The following is a 10,588-nucleotide window of genomic DNA, read 5'->3' as shown; positions in this document are numbered from 1 at the left end:
TTATTAAAGCTACAGTGTGTAAGATTTAGTGTCTTTGTGCGGTGAGGTTGCAGATTGCACTATGCACTGGTCACAATTTTGTTTCCCTTCATGTTTTCACTTCTTTGGAAATGGAGATTTATGCTCCCTTATCTTCTCTTGTAATAAGCATGAGGTATGATCCCCCATTTCACAAAAATGATGGTTCTTAGACTTGTTCGTCTGCACTAGCAGCGAGTAGACAGTGTATAGTGGAGCAACCATTAATTTCCATTTCTTTAGTCTTCCACCTGTGCTGCAAAATGCGATAGATGGAGCAAGTATGTCCCTTATAGGCTACTATATCAGTATGCCAGTGCAACATAGTGGTATCCATGAGGGGGCCCACTCCCATGTCAACCCGCTTTCACGCCAGTTCATGAAGGCCATGAAATGTGCCACATTTTCGTGATGGTATCACAAAATTAATTTGTGATGGTATCACAAAATTTGGGGTGATGGGGGGGGGGGGGGGGTTATGGTTAGGGTTATAATTAGGGTTAGAGTGATGGTTAGGGTTAGAGTTAAAAAAAAATAGTGAACTAAACTTGACTATTCAGGAAAATTTGATGAATTTTGTGACAGTATCCAAAAAAAGTGTGGGACTGGGCTGCCCATGATGCCCGAACACATCAAGTCCCTGTTGTAGGGACTATATTTCCTCTAAGAAACGCCCCTCGATCCTACATACTGTAGTTTGAAAAAAATAATTTTGTAAACAGGTTTTAATTGATTTTGAGTTGTCTGAAATCAACACAAGTCTCATGATTATACACACAAAGTCACAACAAATACTTAAAGCAGACCTAATATTTGGTTGAATGCCCCTTAAGTTTCATGTTGACCAGATATTTGTGGTAACCATCAACAAGTGCTGGCAGAATTTTGGTTGGATATTTGAACACTCTTACTGACAGAATTGGAAAAGTTTAGCTTAATGTGCTGGTTTCCTGGCGCAGACTTGGCTTTTAAGCACAGTGCAGATATTTTCAATAGAGTTGAGGTTAGGACATTGGGAAGGCCATTCCAAGAGCTTAAAGTTAGTCTGCTTTATCCATTCCACAACCAGCTTTGCTGCATGTTTGGGGTCATTGCACTGTTGGAATGCCCAGTTTTGTCCAAGTTTTGTATGTAAAACCATGATTAGGGCTTTGCTAAAACTGTGACTTTCTTTTATGGATAACTTTTGTAATCCCCCAGTTCCATGCCGTACAAATGCCCATGATATTCCAGAAGAGAACATTCCAAAATATCAAATTTATGAAAAGCTCTTAGGAGCATACAGTTGTTTGAAGATGATACTCAAACATTTTTTCCTTCACCACAGACAAAAGTATTTAGATTCAAAAAACCACAGAGTGTGTCTTCTGTTACTCTATTATATATTCATATAAAAGTACAACACCATCGTAGTTCCAGGGCTCCGTGCCCAACAGGCATCTATGAGGAAGTGGAATTGTGTTGTTTGGCAGCAGATGCTGAGACCAATTTGTTAGTGATGGAACAGTGCTGTACATAGACATTATGAGAGACTGAAGCAGATATTTTACATTTTCAGCATCCATTCTTGCATATCCATTCATTCCTCTATTTCAGGCCTGCAATGCATTCCAGAAAGTTGGGCAATTAAAAGCTTGTAATGAGGTAAAATAAATAATTAATAATGTTATTTCAAACAGATAATGTCATCAGGTGATTGTAATCATGATTGGGTATAAAACTATTATGCATGAAAAGCTGAGTCTTTGAGGAGCAAAGAAGTGCAGAGAATATCCAGTTTGTCAGCAAATGCATGAGAAAATCATTGAAATGTCTAATCATGTTCCTCAAGGAAAGAAAGGAATTCGCATCATTTACCCTCCACAGTACATAATATCTTTAAACGACCCCTCAGAAGGCACTGCATGAAGAGCCATCATTCATCAATAGCTGATATAACCATAAGGGCAAGGGATTAAGGAAGAGCAATGGTAATTTCTACTTATGTGGTGGCAGCATTAATGTAGAAATGCAGATTTTAGAGCAACATATGCTGCCTTAAAGATTACATCTTTTCGAGGAATGTCAATGCATTTTTCAACAAGACAGCTCAAAAAAAAAAAAAAAAACATTCTGCACACATATTACAAATGAATAGATTTGGAAGAGAGATGGTTACTGTACTGGATTGATTGATTGATTTGGTTCATACTGTCTGACATGAAACAGAAGTCAAAGCATTTTCCAAATCATCCCAGCTTTTCTGATTTGGGGTTTTATAGGACGTCGGAGAGTACAACACCAGTACCTTATATGTTTGACACCAAGTCATGCAAATTCAGGATTTGTGATTCTGTGATGTCAGAGTACATAGTCGTGTGTGGACGTAACATGTGATCAATTCTACCCCAAATTTAACCACTTTATACACACAACAATTCCACCATGTTTGCAGCATATTGGTTCCAAATTGATGGGAGTTAAATACGGTGAAGACTTTGAGTTTGATCATTCAAAGTCACCCAAGGTCGAAGGCCATGTGACCAATAGAAAGGGTGATATCTAATTTATACTTTGACACTCAGAGGATGTTGCAAGGTTTCTTCGGCACATTACCATCCTTTTTCTTCTCTTTCTACCTCACAGCTCCGACCACCTGCTTGTCCCTGGAAGCACCTGCTCATGGTACAAAGTTTGGCTCAAAGTATTTTGTTGGACATGAGGTCCACTTCACTTGTTCCCCGGGCTACCATCTCACCGGTTCTGCGACTCGTGTTTGCCAGGACAATGGCAGCTGGACTGGCGTCAGTGCCGTCTGTAAAGGTCAGCCGTATCGGAATTAAACATGTCGAGCAAACTAAAACCATGTGTTTCCTGTTTGTTTTTCCTAAAAAACATAGTTATAGCAACGGTGACTGAACATTCTCTGAATGCCAGCCTGACACGGACACTGAGAGATAACGAGCAAAGAAAAGAGCCATTATTTTGGGCTCCTGGAGTTCCTTTGACGCACTGAGTGAAGCTCTCGGTAAAATGGCATTAAATGTCTCCAAACACTGAAAAACACCTGCGCTGCATTCCACTGTGGGGTGCTTTCCTCTTCACATTTCATCTCGTGATGAACAGAAGTAGCCGGGCGCCTGTTGAGAAAAACCCTTGGCCTGCTCAGGTTTCCCTTATCCTTTGATAAAGCGACCCAGGTGGGTTTAGATCCAGACTTTATACCTCACCTGTGGTCTGATGGCGGTATGCTCGGCATGTCCTCAGCTCCTGCTGGCACTCTTCCATAAATTCCAAGTGGCACACTCGGCTCAGTATGTGCCTGTGTTTATTGACATTCATGGTTTCTAACATGAGAAGGCCTGACTGTGCATCGTTTTCAGTCTAAATTTAGGGGTGCTTAAAAAGAACTATTGATAGGGTATGAAAAACCTGAAGGGTAAAAATAGTTTAAAATTATGAAGCAGATAGAACCAGGCTTTTTTATGTTATGGTGCTGTGGTGGTCTCCAAGGAAGCCAAATAAACCTTAGTGGGGCTGGTTGTCATCCAGTGTACTATGGCTTCAGCAGTGGAGGACGTTTCATCTGCAGTGATCACACTGTGTGATTTGCCTTGTAATTTGTTCTTATTTTCATGGACGGAACAGGATTTTGTTTAGTTATAAGGTTGGATCTTAACCCAGTGATACTTCATTCAGATAAATCACAGCATATGTTAATTATTTAGGTACGTTTATCATTAGGTAAATGCTAATTCTATTTGTGCTGTTGTTAACAGGTACCACTTCTAAATAAAAATGCTATTTGGTGGCAGGACTTTTTAACAAGGGCAGAAGCCCTGAATTTTTCCCAGTGCAAACTGGTGTTCATCAGGGGTGTGTTTTGGCTCCCACACTCTGTTGGGTAGGGTTTTTGAAACCAGTGGCTTAGGTGCCTTTGTCGGTGATGAAAGATTCACTGATCATGACTTCATGGACAGTTCTGTAGCATTTGCACAATCAACAAATACCCCAATTCCAGCACATGAGAGGCTGAGTGAGGAATCAGAGTGTCTGGGTTTGTACTTGTCCTGCATCAAGACTACAATGCACAGGCTTTCAGTTACATTCTGTACTTTGTTGAAATTGTAGAGTACATTCACTTATCTCTGCAATGCCATTCAGGTATCTGGGTCCTTGACCTCTGAGATAACAACGCAGTTGGGAAGAGCTTATGAAGTCATGAGATTGCTGGATAGAGATGTTTGCTGATGCCAGTAACTTTGCAGGAGAATGAAGGTCAAAGTCTTGAGGGTCCTGGTGCCTGTCTTACTATATCCTCCTGACTACCAAGAAGGTAGCCAGGAGGATATGATTGTGAGACTTAGATGCAAACTAGTGACCCAAGCTGAAATTGGATGTCTTTGGTATCAGGTGTCTTTGGAGGGCACTTGAGTACGGCTGGAATGACTTTTGTTTCAAACAAGTGGCTACTAAGGGAAACTCAGGAGTATCACCTGCACTGGGAGGAAACAATAGCTACAATATTGTCATGTGGCATATTTCTTTGGGCATGATCCATTATGCAGGTTCCTCACTGTTGAGGACGTCAGTGGCTCGAGAAAGCGAAGGGGATGCCCTCTGAGCATGGCAGATAAGTGGTTACCTTTGACATGTGAGGATAGATCAATGTGCCTGGGTGGTAGAAATCTAAAACCTGGAACAGTTCTATAGTGTAGTAGATTCAGCGATGTACAATGCTAGCACATGCTAGTCATAGCTGATGCTCCCTCACCATGCAAGTCATACTATAATAAATAACACATTTTATTTGTGGGCATTTTTCTGGACTCAAGGTCATCTTACAGATATGGCAAGAAACTAAATATGAGACATAGATTTAAAAAATTCAATAAAGACACAATCAAAAACAAGTGTAAAATCAGGCACAACGATGATACAGAATAAGGAACTTTAAAAAGGTGAGTCTTCAGGCAGGATTTGAAAGTGGAGAGAGAGTCAATATCTAAACTCCAGCTAAAAGTTTCAAACCCCATGGTTGAAAGAGGGTCAAGAGGTGTAGTGAGGAGCATGGAGGAGAAAGACTGAAGATTATGGGAGGGAGTGTAGGGATTAAGGAGAGCAGAGAGTGAGAAGGTGAATTTTATGGAATTCTGGTATTTGACAGGGAGCACGTGGAGTTCCTGAAGGACGGGGATGATGAGTTCAGTGGAGGGGGTTCTGGTTATGACGCAAATAGTAGGGTTCTGGACCAACTGAAGTTTATGGAGGAGTTTGAGTGGTAGACCAGATAAGTGAGGGATGCAATAGTCAGTGTGTGATGTGACCAGAGAATTGATGAGGATAGCGGTGCTACTAGGTGTGAATGATGGATGGGGTGGTTAATGTTGCGGACGTGGAAATGTGCTGATGAAATTATATTATTGATGTGTGTTTCAAATGAGAGTGTGCTATCAAGGACCCAGACTCTTAACTTGAGGGGAATGAGGAAAGACGGAGTTCTGTATGGCGAGTGAAAAGCTACTAGATTTGGCTAGAGTTCATTTAGACAATGATCAGAACCCCAGTTTTATTGCTACTGAGTTTTAGGAAGTTGTATGAAAACCAGGTTTTAATTTCATAAACAGTCAGAAAGGGAAGAGTTGAGTTTGGTTTTGAGCACAGATAGAGCTGGGTGTCATCCACATAGCAGTTAAATTGAATACAGAATTTCCTGAAAATGTGACCAAATGGTAGAAGGTAGATAATGAAGAGAAGAGGACCCAAAACAGAACCCTGAGGAATGTCGGTAGGGACTGAGGTCACTGTGAACTGAAGATTTTAAGCTGAACAAATGGCATGCAACCAGAAAGATAAGACTTAGACCAGAAGAGGGTACCTGTAAAACCAATAGAGGCTAATCTGTCTAGGAGAATGGCATGAGAGGTGGCATCAAAAGCTGCTTTTGCATACAGGAGTAATTACAGCTCTTCTGAGAGAGGATAACAAGACCAGTAGAGAAAGAGATGATGTCAGTAACGAGAATGAGGGCTGACAAGCTTTGACCAGGTGTGTAGGTGGGGGATCTAGCTGGTGGGTGGAAGGTGTGGATTTTTGAAGAGCACATATTTCAGTGATAGCTGGGAGACAAATACTGGAAAACAGAATTGGGGGGTGTCCAAAGGAAATTCCATATGGTAGACTGGTTGTTACATGCTTGATACAGACTAAGTGCTGGTGGATCTTTTCAATATTTACGTTGAATAAAGATTTATAGCTATTGCAATGCTCAGTGGAGTAAATACTCCTCTTTTGAGACACCATAGCTTGCTGCTCATTTGACATAAAAGTCATTCCAGCGACAGCTAAGGATCTTCTGAAGAGACCCACTGCCAAAGACATCCAGTCACAGTGTGCAAGTGTCACCAAAATACAGTAAGACAGGAAGCACCAGGGGCCTCATTTATAACCGTTGCACAAAATAGGACCTAAATGATGCGCATGACAATTTTAACACATATGTTGTGATTTATAAAAACAAACTAGTCGGCAAATTTTCTTGTATATGTGCTAATGGTGACTGTTGTATGAACATTTTGGAGAGAGATAAAGTGGGAGTGAGTATGATACATATAATGAAATGCTCTGTAACTGTGTCATAACTCACACGACACATAAACATATACTGTATCATAAATTTTAAAATAAAATTGATTTTTTTTTAATGTATATGTTTTTGTGAGGCATAATTATTCCAGAGGGACAGTTGAATATATAAACCGACTCAGATCTAAACCACACATTTAATATATCATCAGCACATTGCAACTGCTGAAATGTAAATGTACGTATACAACCCCTGGCAAAAATTATGGAATCACCGGCCTCGGAGGATGTTCATTCAGTTGTTTAATTTTGTAGAAAAAAAGCAGATCACAGACATGACACAAAACTAAAGTCATTTCAAATGGCAACTTTCTGGCTTTAAGAAACACTATAAGAAATCAAGAAAAAAAGATTGTGGCAGTCAGTAACGGTTACTTTTTTAGACCAAACAGAGGAAAAACATATGGACTCACTCAGTTCTGAGGAATAAATTGTGGACTCACCCTGTAAATTTTCATCCCCAAAACTAACACCTGCATCATATCAGATCTGCTCTTTAGTCTGCATCTAAAAAGGAGTGATCACACCTTGGAGAGCTGTTCCACCAAGTGGACTGACATGAATCATGGCTCCAACACAAGAGATGTCAATTGAAACAAAGGAGAGGATTATCAAACTCTTAAAAGAGAGTAAATCATCACGCAATGTTGCAAAAGATGTTGGTTGTTCACAGTCAGCTGTGTCTAAACTCTGGACCAAATACAAACAACATGGGAAGGTTGTTAAAGGCAAACATACTGGTAGACCAAGGAAGACATCAAAGCGTCAAGACAGAAAACTTAAAGCAATATGTCTCAAAAATCGAAAATGCACAACAAAACAAATGAGGAACGAATGGGAGGAAACTGGAGTCAACGTCTGTGACCGAACTGTAAGAAACCGCCTAAAGGAAATGGGATTTACATACAGAAAAGCTAAACGAAAGGCATCATTAACACCTAAACAGAAAAAAACAAGGTTACAATGGGCTAAGGAAAAGCAATCGTGGACTGTGGATGACTGGATGAAAGTCATATTCAGTGATGAATCTCGAATCTGCATTGGGCAAGGTGATGATGCTGGAACTTTTGTTTGGTGCCGTTCCAATGAGATTTATAAAGATGACTGCCTGAAGAGAACATGTAAATTTCCACAGTCATTGATGATATGGGGCTGCATGTCAGGTAAAGGCACTGGGGAGATGGCTGTCATTACATCATCAATAAATGCACAAGTTTACATTGATATTTTGGACACTTTTCTTATCCAATCAATTGAAAGGATGTTTGGGGATGATGACATCATTTTTCCAGATGATAATGCATCTTGCCATAGAGCAAAAACTGTGAAAACATTCCTTGCAAAAAGACACATAGGGTCAATGTCATGGCCTGCAAATAGTCCAGATCTTAATCCAATTGAAAATCTTTGACAAGGCTCCAGCCTGCAAAGCTGATCTGGCAACAGCACTCAGAGAAAGTTGGAGCCAGATTGATGAAGAGTACTGTTTGTCACTCATTAAGTCCATGCCTCAGAGACTGCAAGCTGTTATAAAAGCCAGAGGTGGTGCAACAAAATACTAGTGATGTGTTGGAGCGTTCTTTTGTTTTTCATGATTCCATAATTTTTTCCTCAGAATTGAGTGATTCCATATTTTTTTTCCCTGTGCTTGGTCTAAAAAAAGTAACCGTTACTGACTGCCACAATTTTTTTTCTTGATTTCTTATAGTGTTTCTTAAAGCCAGAAAGTTGCCATTTGAAATTACTTTAGTTTTGTGTCATGTCTGTGATCTGCTTTTTTTCTACAAAATTAAACAACTGAATGAACATCCTCCGAGGCCGGTGATTCCATAATTTTTGCCAGGGGTTGTACTACTGTATAAGCAGTGGACATGACTGGATTATCGCCGTCATTTGGACAAGGCTCTGCCTGCTATACTGGCACAAAATACGAGGTCTATTAGAAAAGAAACCAACCTTTTTATTTTTTTCAAAAACTATATGGATTTGAATCACGTGTGATTACATCAGACAAGCTTGAACCCTCGTGGGCATGCGTGAGTTTTTTCACGCCTGTCGGTTGCGTCATTCGCCTGTGAGCAGGCTTTGAGTGAGGAGTGGTCCACCCCTCCCGTCTATTTTTTTCATTGTTTAGGAATGGCTCAGAGACTGCCGCTTTGCTTGATCAAAATTTTTTCAGAAACTGTAAGGCACATCCGAGTGGACACCATTCGAGAAATTCAGCTTGTTTTCGGTGAAAATTTTACGGGCTGATGAGAGATTATGGAGTGTTACTGTCGCGTTAAGGACAACCCACGGAGCCGGAGGGCGCGCCGCACTCTGAGCCGCCGTCGTCAGCCTGTTTCGAGCTGAAAACTTCCAAATTTAAGCCTCTGTTGACCCAGGACGTCGTGAGAGAACAGAGAAGTTTCAGAAGAGGTCGGGATCAGCAGTTTATCTGGACATTCCACTGTTAAAGGAGATTTTGTAATGAAAGACGTGCGGACGGATTCGCGCTTTGGCAGGCAGCCCCTCATGGCCCGGCGCCCCAGAGAAACACCTCCGTGTTGATAACCATTCGTAAAATTCAGGCAGCTTTCAGTTTTCAGTCGAGTGAGTATCCGAGAAACTGTTTAACAGCTGGGCATGTTCAAACTTGTCCTGTAACGCTTCCAAGGGATGCGCCTTACAGTTTCTGAAAAAATTTTGATCAAGCAAAGCGGCAGTCTCTGAGCCATTCCTAAACAATGAAAAAATAGACGGGAGGGGTGGACCACTCCTCACTCAAAGCCTGCCCACAGGCAAATGACGCAACCAACAGGCATAAAAAAACTCTTGCATGCCCACGAGGGTTCAAGCTTGTCTGATGTAATCGCACGTGATTCAAATCCGTATAGTTTTTGAAAAAAATAATAAGGTCGGATACTTTTCTAATAGACCTCGTATATCCAAATAATTTCCTTCTTGCAATTTTATTTTTAAAATGACTGAATTACTACAAATAGCTGGGTTCAAAAATACTTGTGGGTTTACCATTGACACCCAGCATTGCCATTTATGTTATTTATTTGTTTGACAAATGTGTTTGCCATGTTGTCATCGTATGTAAAATTCTCTCTTGTGCACACAGACATTAGTGAGTGTGCGAGTAACCCCTGTCAAAATGGAGGCACGTGTGTTGAAGGTGTTAACCAATATAAATGTACCTGCTCCCAGAACTGGAGTGGTTCACACTGCCAGGACCAAACACAGACAGGTGAGTACTACATTAGGGGGCCCTTAGTACGAAAAAGTACAAATCAGGGAGATTTACAGTGGAACAACTTGTATGAGCGAACCACGAAAAAAATCAAGCCAACGGGCAGGCATGCACGATCCCGCTGCGATGGTATTGTGCACACAACGGTGTTGTGCGAGCAGGAACACAGTGCGAGCAGCTGAGACGTGTTTCATCACATCACGCTGCTGATGTGGAGAAAAATAAAAACCAGCTGTATAATTAGTGAATATCACTGGGTTGATATAAATAATACATAAAATGGGACGCAATACAGAACCCCACGGTTGAATGACCCTGGTTAAATAAAAAACAAATGCCACTCATGGGATTTGAACCTATAAGCTCTGATTACCAGACAGAAACTTTACCACTGTGCTATAATCACTGTCTTATAACAGAAGTGTGAAATGGCTAAATTCAATAGCAGATGAATGTATTTTTTAAAAAGAGAAAAAAATGCTGTGATACCTGACCAAACGGCGTGCGTTACGGCGTATTCCTGCCGATGCGTGACTGAAAGTGGTGTATCTGTTGCACTGTTGCCTTGTCATATGGTCCTGCGACATGCCGCTCACAGGACACGCACGTCCTGTCAGACAGACATGACATTCAGATCTCCTGCTGCGTGTCCACATGAACTGACAGTCCATTCCAGTTGGAACAGCCTATCAATGTGCACACTTTCCA

General features: G+C 41.0%; 1 protein-coding gene across 1 annotated transcript in view; it reads left to right on the top strand.

Annotated features, from left to right (window-relative positions):
* The window catches only part of LOC117523716 (fibulin-7), a 33,940-nt gene that overhangs the window by 5,843 nt on the left and 17,509 nt on the right, over positions 1 to 10,588 (top strand). The window contains exons 3-4 of the mRNA XM_034185309.1: positions 2,644 to 2,820; positions 9,752 to 9,877. Coding sequence (XP_034041200.1) covers positions 2,644 to 2,820; positions 9,752 to 9,877 — 303 coding nt within the window. The remainder of the gene's footprint in view (positions 1 to 2,643; positions 2,821 to 9,751; positions 9,878 to 10,588) is intronic.

This window comes from Thalassophryne amazonica, chromosome 13, assembly GCF_902500255.1.
Source record: "Thalassophryne amazonica chromosome 13, fThaAma1.1, whole genome shotgun sequence".
NCBI lineage: Eukaryota > Metazoa > Chordata > Actinopteri > Batrachoidiformes > Batrachoididae > Thalassophryne > Thalassophryne amazonica.
Note: the sequence above shows the minus strand (reverse complement) of the source record. Positions and strands in the feature narration are given on the sequence as shown.